At 50.7% G+C, this 24,462-nt stretch overlaps 1 protein-coding gene across 1 annotated transcript in view; it reads right to left on the bottom strand.

The window, feature by feature from the left end:
- Nucleotides 1-6,447: 6,447 nt before the first annotated feature.
- The window catches only part of ARCN1 (archain 1 coat protein complex I subunit delta), a 24,636-nt gene continuing 6,621 nt past the window's right edge, over nucleotides 6,448-24,462 (bottom strand). Inside the window, exons 2-10 of the mRNA XM_075604169.1 lie at nucleotides 24,065-24,328; nucleotides 23,317-23,496; nucleotides 20,650-20,861; nucleotides 15,236-15,400; nucleotides 9,059-9,224; nucleotides 8,564-8,711; nucleotides 8,174-8,282; nucleotides 7,270-7,474; nucleotides 6,448-7,109 (exon numbers count right to left, since the gene is read on the bottom strand). Of these exons, the coding sequence (XP_075460284.1) occupies nucleotides 7,020-7,109; nucleotides 7,270-7,474; nucleotides 8,174-8,282; nucleotides 8,564-8,711; nucleotides 9,059-9,224; nucleotides 15,236-15,400; nucleotides 20,650-20,861; nucleotides 23,317-23,496; nucleotides 24,065-24,328 (1,539 nt within the window). The 3' untranslated portion in view covers nucleotides 6,448-7,019. The remainder of the gene's footprint in view (nucleotides 7,110-7,269; nucleotides 7,475-8,173; nucleotides 8,283-8,563; nucleotides 8,712-9,058; nucleotides 9,225-15,235; nucleotides 15,401-20,649; nucleotides 20,862-23,316; nucleotides 23,497-24,064; nucleotides 24,329-24,462) is intronic.

Raw genomic sequence — 24,462 nt, 5'->3', positions numbered from 1 at the left:
TTGAACCTGCAGAGCGTTGCACCAGCTGCAGGCGACTGGGAAAAAACACACGTTACGTGTCTGAGGAATGTGGGGAAAAAATGTGCTCTCGCACACAAGATGTCTGAGCTGAACACGCCCCGAGCTGCCGGATCTGCCATGTTAAAGGGTCAGTCCCACGTAGGGGCAAAGTGACCTAATGACCGGAACGTGTTTAATGGGTTAAAGGAGCAGTCCCACGTAGGAGCAAAGTGACCTAGTGACGGGCATGTTTAATGGGTTAAAGGGTTAGTCCCATGTAGGAGCAAAGTGACCTAATGACAGGGACATGTTTAAACTAGGTTATTGATTTATTTCGCTTCCTAAGGAGAGAACAAACAGGGAATATACACAAACCCCCTCCTCCCTCCAGGGGATTATTGGGAGTCCAAGAATTATTTCAGACCCCCCAGGGAGGAACATTCATTGCTTTGCTGGTCCCTTTAGCACAGAAGGGGTTAATAGCCCTGTTTGCCAGTTGCTGCGCCCTGTGGATAAGGTGTTACGTGGCTGAGAGCTTTCAGCTGATTGCAGATTTTCCACTAAGCTGAAAACAGTTCTCACCTGTGACAGAGGAAAGAGGGGCGTGTGTGCGTGTATCGCTTCATATAGCACCATCCAGGTAACTAGCGCGTTACAGCAGTAATACCACATGGGATATAATAATATAACCTTCAGGCATAAGTGACATTTAGGAAAAGGAGTTCCTACCCCGAAGAGCTTACACTCTAAGTAGGCAGAACGTGCAGAGACAGTGTGAGGGCGTTCTGGTAAGTGCGTCTGCAAGGGGCTGAAGTCGATGTATGAGATGTATAGTATCAGCCACGGAGCTACCCATATGCTGCGTTACAGAGGTGGGTCTTAAAGATGGATAGAGAGGGTGCTGGTCGGGTATTGAGGGGGAGGGCATTCCAGTGGTGTGGGGCAGTCAGTGAGAAGGGTTTAAGGCGGGAGAGGGCTTTAGACACAAAGGGTCTAGAGAGAAGACATCCTTGAGCAGAACGCAAGAGTCGGGATGGTGCATAGCGAGAAATTAGGGCTGAGATGTAAGGAGGAGCAGAAGAGTGTAAAGCTTTAAAAGTAAGGAGAAGAATGGAGTGTGAGATGCGGGATTTGATAGGAAGCCAGGAGAGGGATTTCAGGAGGGGAGACGTGGAGACAGATTTAGGAAAGAGTAGAGTGATTCTGGCAGCAGCGTTTAGGATAGATTGTAGGGGAGACAGGTGAGAGGCAGGAAGGCCGGACAGCAGGAGGTTACAGTAATTGAGACGGAGAGAATGAGGGTCTGTGTCAGAGATTAGGATAGATTGTAGGGGAGACAGGTGAGAGGCAGGAAGGGGAGACAGGTGAGAGGCAGGAAGGCCGGACAGTCAGTGGCGGATTTCCCAGTAGGCGGAAACATTTTGGGGTGAAAATTCCCTCCCCCATATATAGAGGCCCCGCTCGTTTCCCCACTTATTGCCGCGGGAGAGTGTGGAGCCTCTAAAGTTCTTATCTTCTCCTCCGTGCCGCCCTCCTCCTTCAGCGTCACAAGGCTTTGACACTGTGGTCACATTGCCGTGGAAATCTGACGCCGCGGCACAAGGAGCAGCGCATCACCAGGTAAGTACTGATCCGAACGACGGCGGATTTGGAAATACGCCACTGCGGACAGTAGAAGGTAACAACAGTCGAGACGGGAGAGAATGAGGGCAACGTTTTAGCAGTAGAGCGACAGAGGAAAGGGCGAATATTTGCAATGTTACTGAGGAAAAACAACCGACAGGTTTTAACTACGTTGTGACTGAGGCCCGTACTATAGTGGGCGCGGGCGTGGCACTTATAGTTGGCTGTGGATAGCCTGCCGATCGGGGGGGAAGACTGCTAAAAGTGTGTGTGTGTGTGTGTGTGTGTGTGTGTGTGTGTGTGTGTGTGTGTGTGTGTGTGTGTGTGTGTGTGTGTGTGTGTGTGTGTGTGTGTGTGTGTGTGTGTGTGTGTGTGTGTGTGTGTGTGTGTGTGTGTGTGTGTTAATAAATAATTTATTCTTACACGTGGTTTTTTGTTTTTTTTTTAATTTAAAAAATAAATAACACACACACACCACTGCAAACCTGTCACTCCCGGCAGCACGGACAGTACACACAAAAAGTGTGCGTCATGTGCACGCGCACCTGCTATAGAACAAGCCTGAGAGGAGTCGAGTGTGACCCCGTGTCAGCGTGCTTGTGATACTGAGTGTATGATAGTACTTCCAACAGTAATGCAGAAGGCGGAAGTAGGGCCAGGTTTGGGAGGAAGTATGAGGAGCTCCTCAAGTTTAAGGCGTCGGAGGGCCAACCAGGATGATATCGCAGAGAGACATTCAGAAACTTTGGTCTGTACAGCAGGTGTAAGGTCAGGGGTGGAAAAGTACATTTGTGTGTCATCAGCATAGAGGTGATATTTGAACTGAAGAAATGTGATTAGGTCACCTAGAGAGTGTGTGTGAAAAAAGAAGAGGTCCCAAGACAAAACCCTGGGGTCCCCCACAGAAAGATCGATAGAGGAGGACGTGTTTATTTATTCATAAAATGTTTAACCAGGAAGTAATACATTGAGAGTTACCCGTCGTTTTCAAATATGTGTTGGCAAACGAGACACTGAAAGTACGATGGGAGAGGTAAGAGGAGATCCAGGATAGAGCTTTGTTATGAATACCTAGAGTATGGAGAATGTGGAGGAGAAGAGGGTGGTCCAGTATCAAATGCTGCAGAGAGGTCGAGTAATATGAGCAGAGTGTAATGACCTCTGTCTTTGGCAGCATGGAGGTCGTCAGTTATTTTAGTGAGGGCTGTTTCCGTGGAGTGAGCAGTGCGGAAGCCAGATTGTAGGGGGTCTAGGAGAGAATAGGTGTTTAGAAAGTGGAGCAAGCGAGAGAATACAAGACATGCAAGGAGCTTAGAGGCAAAAGGCAGAAGGGAGACAGGTCGATAGTTAGAAAGACAGGTAGGGTCAAGCTTGCTGTTTTTGAGTAATGGTATAACTGTTGCATGTTTGAAGGAGGAGGGGAAAGGTAGAGAGAGGAGTTAAAAATGTGTGTGAGGGTAGGGATTATAGTAGGAGCAAGAGGTTTTAAGAGATGGGAGTGAATGGGTTCAAGAGGTCAGGTGGCAGAGGGAGAAGAGATCAGCAATGACACATCCTCCTCCGTGACAGCGGATAAAGAGTCGAGGAGGGCAGGATGAGAGGAGGAAACGGGATGTCCTGACGTATGGATTCCACCTTTTCCTTGAAATAGTCGGCAAAGTCCTGAGGTGAGATGGAGGAGGAAGAAGAGGCAGCTGAGGGTGGTCTGAGTAGGGAGTCAAAGACACAAGAGATGGTGTGGGTTAGAAGTGTGCGTGTTGATTAGGGAAGAAAAGTAGGTTTGTTTAGCCTGGGAGAGGGCAGAGGTGAAACAGGATAGCATCAATTTGTAGTGAAGGAAGTCTGCTAGAGTGCGAGATTTCCTCCAGAGGCGTTCAGAGGAGCACAGCATGCGCGTGCGGCAGAGGAGCGAGTGCACGAATTCAGCGTGCGCGTGTGGCAGACGAGCGAGTGCAGGAACGCAGCGTGCGTGCGTAGCAGAGGAGTGAGTGCAGGAACGCGTGCGTGGCAGAGGAGCGAGTGCAGGAACGCAGCGTGCGTGGCAGAGGAGCGAGTGCAGGAACGCAGCGTGCGTGGCAGAGGAGTGAGTGCAGGAACGCAGCGTGTGTGGCAGAGGAGTGAGTGCAGGAACGCAGCGTGTGTGGCAGAGGAGCGAGTGCAGGAACGCAGCGTGCGTGGCAGACGAGCGAGTGCAGGAACGCAGCGTGCGTGGCAGAGGAGCGAGTGCAGGAACGCAGCGTGCGTGGCAGAGGAGTGAGTGCAGGAACGCAGCGTGTGTGGCAGAGGAGCGAGTGCAGGAACGCAGCGTGTGTGGCAGAGGAGCGAGTGCAGGAACGCAGCGTGTGTGGCAGAGGAGCGAGTGCAGGAACGCAGTGTATGTGGCAGAGTACAGGGGAGGTTGGGCTTAGGGGGAGAAGCCCAGCATGAGACCACCCCCCTCCCACCCGCGTCTGCATTCCTGAGCGACTCACTTCAGAGCCGGATTTCAGGAAGCGCTTTCTTTCCAGCGCATTATATTCCTGGTTATTTATACAACAGAAAATTAGAGCCACTCGCCCCCTCTGCCGTTCAAAAGGGAGAGCGTGGGACGGCCACGGCTTCAGTACATTTCCGTGGCAGCACCGATGTGGACACGTGATATTATTATTAGTGTTCTGCGCTGCAGAGTTAGGCTGCGCTCACAGTTCTGGCTACAGCGTGCAGCCGCAAAAGCAACTCAATGCAGTCCGTAGTGACGGCGACGTGTGATGTCACAGCGACCAAAACCTCTGTAGTCAAGATTGAGATTTCCAGAGAGCCGCACCACGTGACTGGCAGCAGCCTATCAGAGCCCCTCTGCCGCCAGCAACATTGCACACCAGAGTGCAACTTTCGCAACGGCGACGTGACATCACGGGTCGCGTCGCTGTAGCCAGTACTATAAGCGCAGCCTTATAAAAGCAGAAAGTTACAGTAATAATTACTTTTTTGTAATTAGCGCTTTGCTGCTCAGTGCAGTGTATTTCTGGTTCCCCCTGGTGGAGGTGCAATGTAATTACAGCGAGGGGTGCAGCGTGTTCATGGGAATGCAGCGGGGGGGGGGGGAGGGAAAATGGCCGCCTCCGTCACCATGAAAAATCAGCAAAAAGTGAAGCGATTTAGCAAGGAATAAACAGTGTGTGTGCGCCTTTAACAAGCAAATACAGGAAACCGCTCACTCCTAGTGTGTATTACCCCGGTCAGGAGCGCAGAGCAACATCTGGCGCTGGGAATTCAAAACTACAAAGAGGAGGGGGAGGGGGGTGCCTCAAACTTTCCAGAATCACAAGGCACGGGGGCGTCTGCAAAACCAGACAGGGTTATGTGGCAGAAGACAGACAAGGAGGCTGTGTGAAAATGTAAACATGTTGCACTGTATAATGGTGCGGAGTATCTCTATACAGTGATAACACACTGCGCTGTATAATGATGACAAGTATCTCTACACACTGTATAATGATGCTGAGTATCTCTACACTGTATAATGATGCTGAGTATCTCTACACACTGTATAATGATGCTGAGTATCTCTACACACTGTATAATGATGCTGAGTATCTCTACACACTGTATAATGATGCTGAGTATCTCTACACACTGTATAATGATGCTGAGTATCTCTACACTTCACACCAAAAAGAAGGGATGGCGCTCCCACACTAAACATAAGTAAATCAAAGTGGATAATAAAAGATAACATATACGTGATATTCGGATGACAATTGCTGAAAACTTCCGGTGAGACCTGGTTTCCAAAAGTCCTCTAATACACGCGACTCCAGAGTGGCACCGAAGTCATTAACCCTACAGCTCTGCCGGTTTTTATAACACAAAGTGTGTGTGTGTGTGTTTGCACTGAATACTTGTCTATTATTGGACTGCACGATGTTCTCTCTAAGTCTGAGGCTACTTCTATATCCATCCTGTATTTACCTGGGGTCTGAATATCAACACAATACCAAGAAGACACACAACCACCAAGGGTTAAACTGCTTTAATATTTCTATCCCATACAGGCATACCCCGCATTAACGTACGCATTGGGTCCAGAGCATGTACGTAAAGCGAAAATGTACTTAAAGTGAAGCACTACCTTTTTCCCTCTTATTGATGCATGTACTGTACTGCAATCGTTATATACGTGCATAACTGATGTAAATAACGCATTTGTAACAGGCTCTATAGTCTCCCCGCTTGTGCACACCATCGGTACAGGTAGGGAGCTGGTATTGCGGTTCAGGACGTGCTGACAGGCGCATGCGCTAGCTGCCGTTTGCCTATTGGGCGATATGTCCTTACTCGCGAGTGTACTTAAAGTGAGTGTCCTTAAACCGGGGTATAGCTGCACTAAGTGGGCAGACATATGAGCCAAGCTCAGTTCCATATAGCCCATACTTACCACACAATGTACACCGTTATTATCTTCTCATTCTCTTCTCTCTTTTTCGGTGATCCTATCTCTATACTTCCCCACACAGGACACTGGGTGCTGGTTCCGGCGAGTGATCCGTTCCCCAGCGAGTCGCCATCACCGTCTCCATGCTCCTTCCACATTCGTAGCCCTGTGCGGGCGCGGGATGCACGGCGGCAGGATTAACCCCAGGCGAGCGCGCTCACACTCGTGGCGCGGGCACGGTAGACACGGCGGCAGGATTAACCCCGGGCAAGTGCGCTCAGACACTCGTGGCGCGGGCTGCACAGTGGCAGGAATAGCGCCAGGCGAGCGCGCTCAGACACTCGTGGTGTTGGCGCGGTATGCACGGCGGCAGGAATAACCCATGGCGAGCGCGCTCAGACACTTGTAGCCCAAGTTACAGGTTTCTTTATTGGGTTTTAGAATGGGTACATCTCTGCGTCCGCACTGGAATGTGTCACACCTCTCTACACAATTATACAGGGTTACAAAAAGATTCCCCTCCGCTCCCCCCTCCTCCCGCTGATATTTCCCTCCCCCCTCCCCCTTAAAAAAAAACAAAAAACATTTTTATTTCTTTAAACATCCAAAGCATTAAAATTATATGAATCCAGAAAATGGACAGAACCCCCCAGAGGCCGGTTACTACTAACACAGGCGCATCTATATAAATTACTCTTCTCGCCGGTAATGTTTTCATCCCAAAATATTGCCCTAGAAGGGGGGAGGGAACGGAGAGAGAGGGAACGGGTATCCCCCGTGGCTGTCGCCGGGTTCGTGTCTCGGAGCGTGACGCTTTGCCCCCGGGCGGAGGGGTGGAGACAAAATAAAAATATACAGGCCTTCTGCGTCTTATGATTTGACCGGGGGGAAAGAAAATCCTCCAGATGCTTCTATCCGAGAGGATAAAAATGGGTTTCCGGTGCGCTGATCTCGGCGCGCGCTCTGGGGCGGGGCGCGCCGGTTACAGGATCTCATATTTATCCACCAAGAAGCAGGTTTCGGAGGAGAACCTGACGGGGCTGTTACCCTCCACCTGGGTCACTTTGGTAACCTGCAGGGAGACAAGAGACAGGTCACGTGTGGCCGCGTAATCCCCGTGTGCGTGGGGAGGAGGTATGGGTCACACCCGCTCCTTATACCCCGGACTGTCACCCTGTGGTGGGAAGGACAGGCTGCAATGGGTGGGACGAGGTCAGGGTGGGGGCGCTCACCTGTAGGCTGCAGTAGTTCTTTTTGGACACAAAGGACACGGAGACGGGGAAGAAGTCGTTGGGGTGGCCGGCGATGCTGAACTCCAGGCTGCCGCTTTTGTTTTTGGAGTCGATGACGGGCAGGGTCCACTCCAGCGTGTTCCTGCGGCTGTCGTGGTGGTAATCGCCGTCTATGTCCCCGATCACTGGTGACCCCACCCCGGCCCTACGGCAGAGGGATGAGAGAGAGAGGAGGTGACTCGTGGCCCAGGCGCTGGCCTTGGAAGTGGGAGATCTGGCCCCCGGGAACATCTGATGGTATGCTCTGCAGAGCTGTGACGGGGACACAGGGAGCGGGACGCTGCGGAGTCGCCGCCGCGGTCTCTCTGGTTTGGAAAGGTCTCCCCCCCACACCGCACAATGCAGGGTCTCTCTGCTCACGGAGGTTATACTCCTAAAACATGGAGCCCCAAGCCTACATTATTATGGCTAAGCGCCTCCCACTTAGTGACATCACGGGGTGTCAAAGTACCTCCTGATAGTGTAAGTGGGCATGTAAGCAGTCCTGTGCTGCCTGCTGGGGCGCAGCACGTGGGGACACACGAGACGGCGTGTGCACTGCAGGCTTTTTCATTCGGATGTAAATAGGCCCAAACAGCTCTGAAATAAATCCTGTGTTGGTGCGATACCCGCATTACAGGGCTGCACGCCGAGCGCACGCACAGGACATCTCTGGGACCCTTCAAATGGAGGGGTCTGTGTAATGTTACCGAAAGACTCGAGGGAGGAGGGAGGAGGGGGGCGAGGGAGGAGGGGGGCGAGGGAGGAGGGGGGCGAGGGAGGAGGGAGGAGGGGGGCGGGGAAAGATTTGGGGGTGTGGGGGGAGAAGAGAGTCCGGGGGTGGGGGGAGAAGAGAAATACTTACGGCAGTGGGATGGTAATGATTACGTCGGTCAGTTCCAGACTCTGCTCCTGTAGCTCGTACTCTATGTTAACGTCGCAGCCGGTCCCGCTTTCCGATGGCCAGCAGTTAACTGGGACAGGGGGAGAGGGAAATAATAATAAATATAATAATAATAATAATAATAATAAATATATACATATATATATTTTTTTTTTTTACATCACTGGGCTGCTACACTGCTTCCAGGCACAACCCCCACTGCAATCCTCCCCCTCCCCAATCTACCCTGCCCCTCAATTCCCCACCCCGCCCAATCCTCCCCAAGCACAATCCCAGTCCTCGCCCGCCAAATCCAGCCCCCCACCTCCCATCCCCTCCACAGCACGCCCCCGCCCCCACATTCTGACTCACTGGTGAGAGGGATGAGGGTCTCGTCCGTGGTCTGTAGCCGCCACTTCAGGACTCCCACGTCGCTGTTCAGGGGGAAAGATTTCTCTGAGTTCTTCAGTCCGATCAGGGAGTCGGAGGTGAAGAGTTTCTTGTCCACGTTGGGGTGAGTCTGTGAGATAAAACGTCGGGTCTGAGCCGTGGACGGGCCACTGAACAGCTTCGCAGCCACTGCAAAGCACCCTACTTCTTACACAGGCAAATAAAGGACATTTGGGGGGGGATTTTCACAGATTTCTGAAGGGAATGTACGTAATCTCCCTCCCACCCAACTCTGTCTCCCCTCTCGGACCACCCTGTCCGAGCCGATGAGTGGGCTTTGCCTGCGCAAACTACTGCCCAGCACAGAATGATATCGCACAGATGGGAGCAGCCAGTCTCAGCTCATCGTGTTTACACAAAGACCCCCCTCCTTCCACTCCCTCTCCCCCCCGCGCTCCTGCCACCATCCGCCCTCACCTGCAGTTGCACCCCCTTCTTATCCTCATTGTCGATGTGCACCCGGATCCTCCCAAACTTGTCGTCCATCACCTTGAGCATGATCAGCCCGTGGACCTCCATGTTCTGCAGCCCCCCGTCCCGACTGCAGGTCAGAGAGATCTTCTCCTCAATCTTCAGGTGAACACTGAGGGGGGGGAGAAGAGGGGGGGGGGGAAGACAGTCAGCGAGGGTCCACCAGGTACAAGCTGTCTTCTATGGCCTGGACACAGCACTGTGTACACCGGCTCAATGCCCTAGAGAGCGTAGTGCAGGTGTATGCAAAATAGAACACACATACAAAATATAGTGCAATATGTTTGAATAGTAATATGCTTTGTTGATCTCAGAATCCTGTGAAATGTGTACTCACAAAGTCCTCATTCTTTACAAGCGCGTCCGAAACAGTGGCCGTGCTGAATCTCTAGGTTGTCTGCCTCAGGGGTTTCTTTAGCCCACAAGGTCTGGTCACCTTCACTAGTAAAGTTTCGGGACACCGGTGGTTCCAGTGAAACGCCTCTAGTGGTATCCGACCTGTTGACGTAGGACGCAGAACGCCGCGCTACCTACCTGTCCGCCCGCCCCAGATCCAGCCGGGAGATTCAATCCGGGAGTGGGGAACGCGAGCGAGCAACACGAGCTGAGCAGAGGGAGGCAGAGAACGCCAAGACGCCCGGACCGGTCGTGCGCCAGGAATTATTCCAAATGCGAGTTTACTTTCGCACCATGCGAGTGCATTCCCATCGTTATCCAGAGATATATTATTTTTATACACGTACACACTATGTTGGGCTCTTTACTTTACTAGTGAAGTTGACCAGACCTTGTGGGCTAAAGAAACCCCTGAGGCAGACAACCTAAAGATTCAGCACGGCCACTGTTTCGGACGCGCTTGTAAAGAACGAGGAATTTGTGAGTACACATTTCACAGGATTCTGAGATCAACAAAGCATATTACTATTCAAACATATTGCACTATATTGTGTGTGTGTGTGTTCTATTTTGCATACACCTGCACTCCCCAAATATCCGGACAACTGTTTACGTGGGATTGAGAAAAAACAACCCAGAAAGGGTTTGAGCTGCAAAGTATAAGATTTATTTTTTATCACTTCATTTTGTATAATATTTACACAATCCAATTTTGGGATTTATAGTCACTTATAAATATCATGGGATATTTTTCTTATGATAAGAAAGTATTTGATCTAAGCGCCTGTTGTGGGTAACACTAGAGAGCGTAGTGTCTCGTTTTGGGGGCTGAAGCACAGAGATAAGGCGACGCGCCCACGTCACGTGGACCAGGCACCGGGATTTAAACCGCGTGCAGCTACTGAAAGGACGCGGCCGCCTCTCCCACTCCGGCCCGGCTAAACAAACACCGTGCTTCATACCAAGGGGGCGGCCATAGGGCTGCCAGGCATAAAGGTATCTTACGGCCTATTCAAATAAAGAACGGCAGGATTAGGCGATAACGTCTTTATTTGCACTAATAATCGATGTTATAAGAGGAGCGTGTGAGATTTCCCTCTCCCTCAGGTCAGCGATACGGAGTTATAGGGGTCCCAGGAGCGTAACACAGGTGTAACCCCCCGATAACAATGTAACGCAGGAGAAGGACTTTACACAGTGAGCAAACAGCATAATAAATGGATGAAAGGGACAGCAGGAGCACACATCCTGCACCCTGCTGATAGCCGTGTCCCCTGTGTCTCACGGCCCTTTCATCCATTTATTACGCTGTTTGCTCACTATGTAAAGTCCTTCTCCTGCGTTACATTATTATCGGGGGGTTACACCTGTGTTACGCTCCTGGGACCCCTGTAACTCCGTATCGCTGACCTGAGGGAGAGGGAAATCTCACACGCTCATCTTATAACATCTATTGTGGGAACAACAAAGATGGATGACAAAGGATAATGAATGTACACTTCTCCAGGAGTTATACGGCTATTAAAACTCTGAACTGCTGCATTATGTCACAAATACAACTTAGCACTTTAATAGTGGTGAGCCCACATAAATACATTTCTCTGTAATGCTCTATATACGTATTAATGTATGCAGGTCTTTATTTATATAGCGCCATTAATGTACATAGCGCGTCACAGCAGTAATACATGTGACAATCATAAATAACAAATACAAATAACAGATCATGGGAATAAGCGCTTCAGCCATAAAAGTAACATTTAGGAAAAGGAGTCCCTGCCCCGAAGAGCTTACAATCTAATTGGTAGGTAGGAAGAACATACAGAGACAGTAGGAGGGCGTTCTGGTAAGTGCGTCTGCAGGAGGCCAAGCTTTATGTATGAGGTGTAAAGTATCAGCCACGGTGCTCCTCATATGCTTCCTAAAGCAAGTGTGTTTTAAGGTGGGTCTTAGAGGATAGAGAGGGTGCTAGTCGGGTATTGAGGGGAAGGGCATTCCAGAGGTGTGGGGCAGTCAGTGAAAAAGGTTTAAGGTGGGAGAGGGCTTTAGATACAAATGAGGGTAGAGAGAAGACATACTTGAGCAGAACGCAAGAGTCGGGATGGTGCATAGCGAGAAATTAGGGCTGAGATGTAAGGAGGGGCAGAAGAGTGTAAAGCTTTAAAAGTGAGGAGGGGAATTGAGTGTGAGATGTGGGATTTGATAGGAAGCCAGGAGAGGGATTTCAGCAGGGGAGACGCTGAGACAGATCTAGGAAAGAGCACAGTGATTCTGGCAGCAGCGTTTAGGATAGATTGTAGGGGAGACAGGTGAGAGGCAGGAAGGCCGGACAGCAGGAGGTTACAGTAATCAAGACGGGAGAGAATGAGGGTCTGTGTCAGAGTTTTAGCAGTCGAGCAACAGAGGAAAGGGCGTATCTTTGCAATACTGCAGAGGAATAAACGACAGGTTTTAGCTACCTTTTGAATGTGAGAGAAGAGTCGAGTGTGACCCCCAGGCAGCGTGCTTGGGCTACTGGGTGAATGGCAGAACTTCCAACAGTAATGTGGAAGGAGGTAGTAAGGCCAGGTTTGTGAGGAAGTATGGGGAGCTCTGTTTTTGACATAGTTACATAGTAGATGAGGTTGAAAAAAAGACATGCATCCATCAAGTTCAACCTATGCTAAATTTAGACAACAGATACTTTATCCTATATCCGTACTTACTTATTGATCCAGAGGAAGGCAAACAAAAAACCCCAGTGACATCAAATTATATCATTAGGGGAAAAATAAATTCCTTCCCGACTCCAAGAATTGGCAATCAGATTACTCCCTGGATCAGCGTCCTTCCCATGTATACTTATTTGGTATATCCCTGAATACCTTTCCCATACTTTATCCTATATCTATACTTACTTATTGACCCAGAGGAAGGCAAACAAAAACCCCCAGAGTCATATCCTCCAATGATGTCTCATAAGGGGAAAAATAAATTCCTTCCTGACTCCAAGAATTGGCAATCGGATTAATCCCATGATCAACATATTTCCCATGTTTACTTATTTGGTATATACCTGTATACCTTTCCTATCTAAAAAGATGTCCAACCTTTTTTTTTTAACAAATCTATTGTATCTGCCATCACAGTCTCCACGTGTAATGAATCCCACACTGTAACTGCCCTTACTGTAAAGAACCCACTCTTTTGTTGCTGGTGAAATCTCCTTTCCTCCAACCTAAAGGGATGTCCCCGAGTCCTTAGTACTGCCCGTGGGATGAATAGTTCTTTTGAAAGCTCCCTGTACTGTCCCCGAATATATTTGTATGTAGTTATATCCCCTCTAAGGCCGGGGCCATGGTAAAAAATACAGCGCTGACGCTCATGCTATCCTGCTCAAGCAGGAGCTTTTTTGTGTCCTGGTACGAGCATGCTTGTGAGGCGGGGCTAGCGTGCCACGGCGCCCACGTCACGGAGTGCAATTGGCTTTTGCCCTCTGCGCGAAAAAATTAAATGATCTGTCGGCTACAATTCCACACGCCTCCGCACGCCTGCGGAAGCGTCTACTAAAGCCCCACACATGCCGGATGCAAGTTTCCTGGCTCAGCGCTGTATTTTTTACCATGGCCCAGGCCTTAGACGCCTCTTTTCTAATGTAAATAAATCTAATTTAGCTAGCCTCTCCTCATAAATTAGATTGTCCATCCCCTTTATTAATTTGGTGGCTCTTCTCTGCACTCTCTCTAGTTTCCGTAATGTATTTTCTTAGGATTGGTGCCCAAAATTGTACTCCATATCCAAGGTGTGGTCTTACTAATGCTTTGTAAAGGGGCATAATTATGTTTACTTCCCTTCCATCCATTGCCCGTTTAATGCAAGATAAGATCTTGTTTGCCTTTGCAGCTACTGCATGACATTGGGCACTATTGCAAAGCCTGTTGTCTACAAGCACTCCTAAATCCTTCTCCATAAAGGATTCCCCTAATTGAAGCCCATTTAATTTGAAAGCCGCATGTTTATTCTTGCATCCCAAATTCATAACCTTACATTTATCTGCATTAAACCTCATCTGCCATTTACCTGGCCACGTTTCCAGTCTCTCCAAGTCCTTCTGAAGAGAAATTACATCCTGCTCTGATTCTACTACCTTACACAATTTAGTATCATCAGCAAAGATGGAGACTTTGCTCTCGATGCCAACCTCAAGCTTATTAATAAACAAGTTACAAAGCAGGGGTCCCAGTACCGATCCCTGAGGTACTCCACTCACGATCCTAATCCAACCTGAAAAAGTTCCATTTATGACAACCCTCTGTTGTCTGTCCTTCAACCAGTTTTCAATCCAGGTGCGTGTATATATATATATACACAAGACTTTGCGCACATGTAATTACTGGGGGGAAACACGTGTGATCACAGGGTTTACGCTGGGGGGGGGGGGTGTGTGGATGAGTGTGATTACAGGGTATACGCTGGGAAAAGCAGCGAGGAAGGGTGGAGATGAAGCTGCACCAGACAGAGCACGGGAGATGTAGAGAGAGAAAGATTCTCACAGCAGGAATATCCCAGAGCAGAGAGGCAGAGGGACAGGATTTCCAGCCAAGGCTGAGAGTTTTACTAGTAACTCCCCGGGTACCCCGATCACATACACCGATCCTGGGTGTGTTTCACTAGAAGCTCCCCGGGTACCCCGATCACATACACCGATCCTGGGTGTGTTTCACTAGTAACTCCCCGGGTACCCCGATCACATACACCGATCCTGGGTGTGTTTCACTAGAAGCTCCCCGGGTACCCCGATCACATACACCGATCCTGGGTGTGTTTCACTAGTAACTCCCCGGGTACCCCGATCACATACACCGATCCTGGGTGTGTTTCACTAGAAGCTCCCCGGGTACCCCGATCACATACACCGATCCTGGGTGTGTTTCACTAGTAACTCCCCGGGTACCCCGATCACATACACTGATCCTGGGTGTGTTTCACTAGTAACTCCCCGGGTACCCCGATCACATACACCGATCCTGGGTGTGTTTCACTAGTAACTCCCCGGGTACCCCGATCACATACACCGATCCTGGGTGTGTTTCACTAGTAACTCCCCGGGTACCCCGATCACATACACTGATCCTGGGTGTGTTTCACTAGTAACTCCCCGGGTACCCCGATCACATACACCGATCCTGGGTGTGTTTCACTAGAAGCTCCCCGGGTACCCCGATCACATACACCGATCCTGGGTGTGTTTCACTAGAAGCTCCCCGGGTACCCCGATCACATACACCGATCCTGGGTGTGTTTCACTAGTAACTCCCCGGGTACCCCGATCACATACACCGATCCTGGGTGTGTTTCACTAGTAACTCCCCGGGTACCCCGATCACATACACTGATCCTGGGTGTGTTTCACTAGTAACTCCCCGGGTACCCCGATCACATACACCGATCCTGGGTGTGTTTCACTAGAAGCTCCCCGGGTACCCCGATCACATACACCGATCCTGGGTGTGTTTCACTAGTAACTCCCCGGGTACCCCGATCACATACACCGATCCTGGGTGTGTTTCACTAGTAACTCCCCGGGTACCCCGATCACATACACCGATCCTGGGTGTGTTTCACTAGTAACTCCCGCGGGACACCAATCCGGGCACTGCGTGTGTGAGTGTGTGTGTGAGTTTCACCAGAAGCTCCCTGGGTACGGGAGGGTGTGTGGGTGTGCAAGTCTGTGATCCTGGCACTAACCTCTCCATGTTGACAGGTGGGGACAGCACTTTAGCTGCCTCCGAGGGCCGCTTGCCGGAGGACGGGGTAACAATGGTTTCTCCTTCAGATTTGAGCTTGTCCACAAAGTTATCCACCTCCTTCCCTTTGGCCCCAAGTTTCAGGGCTTTGCCAGAACCAGACGGTCTGGGAGCAGAAGGAAGCGAGGAATCAAGAGACAGCAACATGTGCAGTGACATTAATACATCTCAATGTGTGTTATATACCCCTCCCTGTAACTCCTCCATTACCCCATATACCCCTCCCTGTAACTCCTCCATTACCCCATATACCCGCTCCCTATAACTCCTCCTATTACCCCATATACCCCTCCCTATAACTCCTCCATTACCCCATATACCCCTCCCTGTAACTCCTCCTATTACCCCATATACCCCTCCCTATAACTCCTCCATTACCCCATATACCCCTCCCTATAACTCCTCCATTACCCCATATACCCCTCCCTATAACTCCTCCTATTACCCCATATACCCCTCCCTATAACTCCTCCATTACCCCATATACCCCTCCCTATAACTCCTCCATTACCCCATATACCCGCTCCCTATAACTCCTCCATTACCCCATATACCCGCTCCCTATAACTCCTCCATTACCCCATATACCCCTCCCTATAACTCCTCCATTACCCCATATACCCCTCCCTATAACTCCTCCATTACCCCATATACCCCTCCCTGTAACTCCTCCATTACCCCATATACCCCTCCCTATAACTCCTCCATTACCCCATATACCCCTCCCTATAACTCCTCCATTACCCCATATACCCCTCCCTGTAACTCCTCCATTACCCCATATACCCCTCCCTGTAACTCCTCCATTACCCCATATACCCCTCCCTGTAACTCCTCCATTACCCCATATACCCCTCCCTGTAACTCCTCCATTACCCCATATACCCCTCCCTGTAACTCCTCCATTACCCCATATACCCCTCCCTGTAACTCCTCCATTACCCCATATACCCCTCCCTGTAACTCCTCCATTACCCCATATACCCCTCCCTATAACTCCTCCATTACCCCATATACCCCTCCCTATAACTCCTCCATTACCCCATATACCCCTCCCTGTAACTCCTCCATTACCCCATATACCCCTCCCTATAACTCCTCCATTACCCCATATACCCCTCCCTGTAACTCCTCCATTACCCCATATACCCCTCCCTGTAACTCCTCCATTACCCCATATACCCGCTCCCTATAACTCCTCCATTACCCCATATACCCCTCCCTATAACTCCTCCATTACCCCATATACCCGCTCCCTATAACTCCTCCATTACCCCATATACCCCTCCCTATAACTCCTCCATTACCCCATATACCCGCTCCCTATAACTCCTCCTATTACCCCATATAACCGCTCCCTATAACTCCTCCTATTACCCCATATACCCCTCCCTATAACTCCTCCATTACCCCATATACCCCTCCCTATAACTCCTCCATTACCCCATATACCCCTCCCTATAACTCCTCCATTACCCCATATACCCCTCCCTATAACTCCTCCATTACCCCATATACCCCCTCCCTATAACTCCTCCATTACCCCATATACCCCACCCTATAACTCCTCCATTACCCCATATACCCCTCCCTGTAACTCCTCCATTACCCCATATACCCCTCCCTGTAACTCCTCCATTACCCCATATACCCCTCCCTATAACTCCTCCATTACCCCATATACCCCTCCCTATAACTCCTCCATTACCCCATATACCCCTCCCTATAACTCCTCCATTACCCCATATACCCCTCCCTATAACTCCTCCATTACCCCATATACCCCCTCCCTATAACTCCTCCATTACCCCATATACCCCTCCCTATAACTCCTCCATTACCCCATATACCCCTCCCTATAACTCCTCCATTACCCCATATACCCCTCCCTATAACTCCTCCATTACCCCATATACCCCTCCCTATAACTCCTCCATTACCCCATATACCCCTCCCTATAACTCCTCCATTACCCCATATACCCCTCCCTATAACTCCTCCATTACCCCATATACCCCTCCCTGTAACTCCTCCATTACCCCATATACCCCTCCCTGTAACTCCTCCATTACCCCATATACCCCTCCCTATAACTCCTCCATTACCCCATATACCCCTCCCTATAACTCCTCCATTACCCCATATACCCCTCCCTACAACTCCTCCATTACCCCATATACCCCTCCCTATAACTCCTCCATTACCCCATATACCCCTCCCTATAACTCCTCCATTACCCCATATACCCCTCCCTATAACTCCTCCATTACCCCATATACCCCTCCCTATAACTCCTCCATTACCCCATATACCCCTCCCTATAACTCCTCCATTACCCCATATACCCGATCCCTATAACTCCTCCTATTACCCCATATACCCGCTCCCTATAACTCCTATTACCCCATATAACCGCTCCCTATAACTCCTCCTATTACCCCATATACCCCTCCCTATAACTCCTCCATTACCCCATATACCCCTCCCTATAACTCCTCCATTACCCCATATACCCCTCCCTATAACTCCTCCATTACCCCATATACCCCTCCCTATAACTCCTCCATTACCCCATATACCCCTCCCTGTAACTCCTCCATTACCCCATATACCCCTCCCTGTAACTCCTCCATTACCCCATATACCCCTCCCTATAACTCCTCCATTACCCCATATACCCGCTCCCTATAACTCCTCCTATTACCCCATATACCCGCTCCCTATAACTCCTCCTATTACCCCATATAACCGCTCCCTATAACTCCTCCTATTACCCCATATACCCCTCCCTATAACTCCTCCATTACCCCATATACCCCTCCCTATAACTCCTCCATTACCCCATATACCCCTCCCTATAACTCCTCCATTACCCCATATACCCCTCCCTGTAACTCCTCCATTACCCCATATACCCCTCCCTGTAACTCCTCCATTACCCCATATACCCCTCCCTATAACTCCTCCATTACCCCATATACCCCTCCCTGTAACTCCTCCATTACCCCATATACCCCTCCCTATAACTCCTCCATTACCCCATATACCCCTCCCTATAACTCCTCCATTACCCCATATACCCCTCCCTGTAACTCCTCCATTACCCCATATACCCCCTCCCTATAACTCCTCCATTACCCCATATACCCCACCCTATAACTCCTCCATTACCCCATATACCCCTCCCTGTAACTCCTCCATTACCCCATATACCCCTCCCTATAACTCCTCCATTACCCCATATACCCCTCCCTGTAACTCCTCCATTACCCCATATACCCCTCCCTATAACTCCTCCATTACCCCATATACCCCTCCCTGTAACTCCTCCATTACCCCATATACCCCTCCCTGTAACTCCTCCATTACCCCATATACCCCTCCCTGTAACTCCTCCATTACCCCATATACCCCTCCCTGTAACTCCTCCATTACCCCATATACCCCTCCCTGTAACTCCTCCATTACCCCATATACCCCTCCCTATAACTCCTCCATTACCCCATATACCCCTCCCTGTAACTCCTCATTACCCCATATACCCCTCCCTATAACTCCTCCATTACCCCATATAACCGCTCCCTATAACTCCTCCATTACCCCATATACCCGCTCCCTATAACTCCTCCATTACCCCATATACCCCTCCCTGTAACTCCTCCATTACCCCATATACCCCTCCCTATAACTCCTCCATTACCCCATATACCCCTCCCTATAACTCCTCCATTACCCCATATACCCCTCCCTGTAACTCCTCCATTACCCCATATACCCCTCCCTATAACTCCTCCATTACCCCATATACCCGCTCCCTATAACTCCTCCATTACCCCATATACCCCTCCCTATAACTCCTCCATTACCCCATATACCCGCTCCCTATAACTCCTCCATTACCCCATATACCCCTCCCTATAACTCCTCCATTACCCCATATACCCGCTCCCTATAACTCCTCCTATTACCCCATATACCCGCTCCCTATAACTCCTATTACCCCATATAACCGCTCCCTATAACTCCTCCTATTACCCCATATACCCCTCCCTATAACTCCTCCATTACCCCATATACCCCTCCCTATAACTCCTCCATTACCCCATATACCCCTCCCTACAACTCCTCCATTACCCCATATACCCCCTCCCTATAACTCCTCCATTACCCCATATACCCCACCCTATAACTCCTCCATTACCCCATATACCCCTCCCTGTAACTCCTCCATTACCCCATATACCCCTCCCTATAACTCCTCCATTACCCCATATACCCCTCCCTATAACTCCTCCATTACCCCATATACCCCTCCCTATAACTCCTCCATTACCCCATATACCCCCTCCCTATAACTCCTCCATTACCCCATATACCCCTCCCTATAACTCCTCCATTACCCCATATACCCCTCCCTATAACTCCTCCATTACCCCATATACCCCTCCCTATAACTCCTCCATTACCCCATATACCCCTCCCTATAACTCCTCCATTACCCCATATACCCCTCCCTATAACTCCTCCATTACCCCATATACCCCTCCCTATAACTCCTCCATTACCCCATATACCCCTCCCTATAATTCCTCCATTACCCCATATACCCCTCCCTGTAACTCCTCCATTACCCCATATACCCCTCCCTATAACTCCTCCATTACCCCATATACCCCTCCCTATAACTCCTCCATTACCCCATATACCCGCTCCCTATAACTCCTCCATTACCCCATATACCCCTCCCTATAACTCCTCCATTACCCCATATACCCCTCCCTGTAACTCCTCCATTACCCCATATACCCGCTCCCTATAACTCCTCCATTACCCCATATACCCCCTCCCTATAACTCCTCCTATTACCCCATATACCCCTCCCTATAACTCCTCCATTACCCCATATACCCCTCCCTATAACTCCTCCATTACCCCATATACCCGCTCCCTATAACTACTATTACCCCATATACCTGCTCCCTATAACTCCTCCACTACCCCATATACCCGCCTCCCTATAACTCCTATTACCCCATATACCCGCTCCCTATAACTCCTATTACCCCATATACCCCCTCCATATAACTCCTCCTATTACCCCATATAACTGCTCCCTATAACTCCTCCTATTACCCCATATAACTCCTCCTATTACCCCATAATACCCCTCCCTAAAACCCCTCCTATTACCCCATATAACAGCTCCCTATAACTCCTCCTATTGCCCCATATATCTGGTCCCTAAAACCCCTCCTATTACCCCATATAACCCCTCCCTATAACTCCTCCTATTACCCCATATAACCCCTCCCTAATGCCCCATATAACGCCTCCCCTTTGCCAGCGGTGTCATACCGGGTTGGCGCCGGTGCTGCCTTGGTTTTCTCGGGTTCCATGATGGTTTCGGTGACGAGGGCTGCCGAGTTGCTGGAGATGGAGGACCCCCCCGAGCTGCCGAACCCCCCGAATCCGGGTGCCTTCTTGCCCTGCCGCTCCGCGTCCCTCCGCGCCTGCTGCAGCTCTTTGGCCTTGCGTCTCATCTCCGCCTTTGCCTCTCGCTCTTGGGTCTGAAAGGAGAAGCCACGGTCACTCTCCATGTCCGAGTGTGGAGGGGGGGGGGGGAGGGGGAAATCGCGCCCAGCCACTGGCGGCGAAGAGAAAGCGCCCGTTCTCTCTCCTTCCGGCCGAGATCGCGCAGTGGATCATGTATGTCTATATTGATATAGCGCCCACTGTGTACTCAGCCCTTTACCAGAGACGTCACAGTACAGGGAATTATAATAATACAATAAGTGCAACAGTCAGCCAATAGGAAAGGAAATCTCTGCCCCGGAGAGCTTACAATCTAAGAGGTGTGATGGGAGAGTTACAGAGACAGCAGGAGAGGGAATAAGTGCAGTGGATGGCAGTGCCTGGCCTTGATGGTGGGTACATGCAGTGCTTGGCCACGGTGGTTGGTAGGAGTACCTGTGGGTGTGGGACAGTGGCCATGAGTCCAGGCTATTGGGATGCTTCATGTAAGAGGTGAGTTTAAGGTTAGTGTTAAAGGTGGGAGAGAAGGTGCTTGGTGTATACGGGGTATGAGGGAGTCCCACGGGTAAGGGGCAGAGAGGTTTAAGGTGAGAGACAGCAGTAAAGGTGGGAGAGAAGGTGCTTGTTGTATACGGAGTGTGAGGGAGTCCCACGGGTAAGGGGCAGAGAGGTTTAAGGTGAGAGACAGCAGTAAAGGTGGGAGAGAAGGTGCTTGTTGTATACGGAGTGTGAGGGAGTCCCACGGGTAAGGGGCAGAGGTTTAAGGTGAGAGACAGCAGTAAAGGTGGGAGAGAAGGTGCTTGGTGTATACGGGGTATGAGGGAGTCCCACGGGTAAGGGGCAGAGAGGTTTAAGGTGAGAGACAGCAGTAAAGGTGGGAGAGAAGGTGCTTGGTGTATACGGGGTATGAGGGAGTCCCACGGGTAAGGGGCAGAGAGGTTTAAGGTGAGAGACAGCAGTAAAGGTGGGAGAGAAGGTGCTTGGTGTATACAGAGTGTGAGGGAGTCCCACGGGTAAGGGGCAGAGAGGTTTAAGGTGAGAGACAGCAGTAAAGGTGGGAGAGAAGGTGCTTGGTGTATACAGAGTGTGAGGGAGTCCCACGGGTAAGGGGCAGAGAGGTTTAAGGTGAGAGACAGCAGTAAAGGTGGGAGAGAAGGTGCTTGGTGTATACGGAGTGTGAGGGAGTCCCACGGGTAAGGGGCAGAGAGGTTTAAGGTGAGAGACAGCAGTAAAGGTGGGAGAGAAGGTGCTTGGTGTATACGGAGTGTGAGGGAGTCCCACGGGTAAGGGGCAGAGAGGTTTAAGGTGAGAGACAGCAGTAAAGGTGGGAGAGAAGGTGCTTGGTGTATACGGAGTATGAGGGAGTCCCACGGGTAAGGGGCAGAGAGGTTTAAGGTGAGAGACAGCAGTAAAGGTGGGAGAGAAGGTGCTTGGTGTATACGGAGTGTGAGGGAGTCCCACGGGTAAGGGGCAGAGGTTTAAGGTGAGAGACAGCAGTAAAGGTGAAAGGGGTGGAGAGTAGACAGTTATGGGCAGAGCGCAGGAGACGAGCAGGGGCAGAGCGAGAGATCACAGCTGATGAGTAGGGAGGAGCAGGTGAGGGGAGAGCCTTAAAGGCAAGGAGGAGACCTACGTGGGTGATCCGAAATGTGATGGGAAGCCAGGAGAGCGATTAAGGAGGAGATGAGACTTTAGCAGAGTTTCACGTGGCGGAGTCGGGCTACAAGACATTCTCAACCTGCTGGCGGGGGTTAACGTCCCGCGACAAACGCGCGCACATTTACATAAACTGGGTTACCTCTAAGGATCAAAAAAGGAAAACTATTCCGTGTGTAAAACGCAGGTTTGCACAACTATTCCGGGTGCAACACGCGGGTTTGCACAACTATTCCAGGTGCAACACGCGGGTTTGCACAACTATTCCGTGTGTAACTCGCAGGTTTGCACAACTATTCCGTGTGTTACATGCGGGTTTGCACAACTATTCCGGGTGTAACACGCGGGTTTGCACAACTATTCCGGGTTTAACACGCGGGTTTGCACAACTATTCCGGGTGTAACACGCGGGTTTGCACAACTATTCCGGGTGTAACACGCGGGTTTGCACAACTATTCCGGGTGTAACACGCGGGTTTGCACAGGTCTACAGAAGAGCCTAAACATTACAAGAACTGCTCACAGAGGAAGGTATGTATGCATGATTTGGTAGCTAGAACAATACGTGAATAATTATCTTTATTTGAACTGTGGAAATGATACTCCAGTATCATGTGCCCGACAGGCAGTACGCAGCTCGGCAGGCAGTACGCAGATCGGCAGGCAGTACGCAGCTCGGCAGGCAGTACGCAGCTCGGCAGGCAGTACGCAGCTCGGCAGGCAGTACGCAGCTCGGCAGGCAGTACGCCGCTCGACAGGCAGTACGCCGCTCGACAGGCAGTACGCCGCTCGACAGGGCCCGGCACGTAGGTTTGGGGAGGGGGGAAACCTTACCTCTCTGACAGCTCTGAACACCTTCTCCTCATGCGAGTCCATCTCGGTGAAGGTACGTATCTGTGCCAGGTTGACATTCTCGCGGTAACCCAGCGCCACGATCTCATCAAAGGCGAAGATCAGGTCAAAGCAATGATCCGAAATCTCCGTCTCTTCCAGAACTCGGCAGTACTCCGGGATCTGGGGGAGAATTAGACAGTGCTCATCATCAGTGTATAGGGATACCCATCATTATACAGCGCAGCGTGTTCATTATCAGTGTATACTCAGCATCATTATACAGTGCCGTGTGCCCATTACCAGAGGGTGGAAGTGTGTAGAGATAATCAGCATCATTTTACAGGGTTAAATATTAGTACCTACACCTCTTCCCCCGAGATTTAATCGCATGTCCCCCTGCAGGAGGAGCGGGGCCCCCTTATGTACATCATATGTACACCAGCTGGCTGATTTATAACATCAGTAAAAAGGAGCCAGTTTAAACCCACACGCAAACATGTGCAGAAGCGTCTGGCATCCATCATTACAGGTACACGTGCGCAGAGCAAAACGTGGCGCTCTGCCGGGGGAGGTGAGGGACGCTCTGCCGGGGGAGGGGGCGCTCCATCAATGGGGAACAGGGGGGGGGGGGGGGAGGGCATATGGAGGAAGGGGGACTGCTGCCAATGGGGAGCAGGGAGCCCCAGTTTAGAGACGAGTGAGCAGAGAATCCCTGCGGTGCCACGCGGTGAGGGAGCCGGGGACTCACCACCCTGGAGAAGAGTCGGAGCGTCTCCAGGTCCTCCAGGATGTTGCTGTTCTTGGTGGTGATCAGGACCATGTACAGCTTCTCCATGGGCTGGTACACGTAGCGCACGCTCTCCGTCTCTACGAACGTGTGCTGCTTCCCCATGTTCATCAGCTTGGGGAAGGCGGCCAGCAAACCCTCGATGCGCGTGCGGGTCATCTCCACGAACTGGCGGGACACGATGGCCTTACCGGCCTTTGTGCAGACCGCAGCAGCCAGCAGCACCTGAGAGGGGGTGGGGACACGAGAGAGTGAACATGAGGGGGAGGTGGGGACGACACGAGTGTGAACCTCGTAAATAGGAGAGAAAAACACAACATCGGAGACGCAGAAACTTCCCAGTCACGTGATCGCGTCAT

Source organism: Ascaphus truei, chromosome 6, assembly GCF_040206685.1.
Source record: "Ascaphus truei isolate aAscTru1 chromosome 6, aAscTru1.hap1, whole genome shotgun sequence".
Lineage (NCBI taxonomy): Eukaryota > Metazoa > Chordata > Amphibia > Anura > Ascaphidae > Ascaphus > Ascaphus truei.
This window is presented reverse-complemented; position numbering and strand designations above follow the sequence as displayed.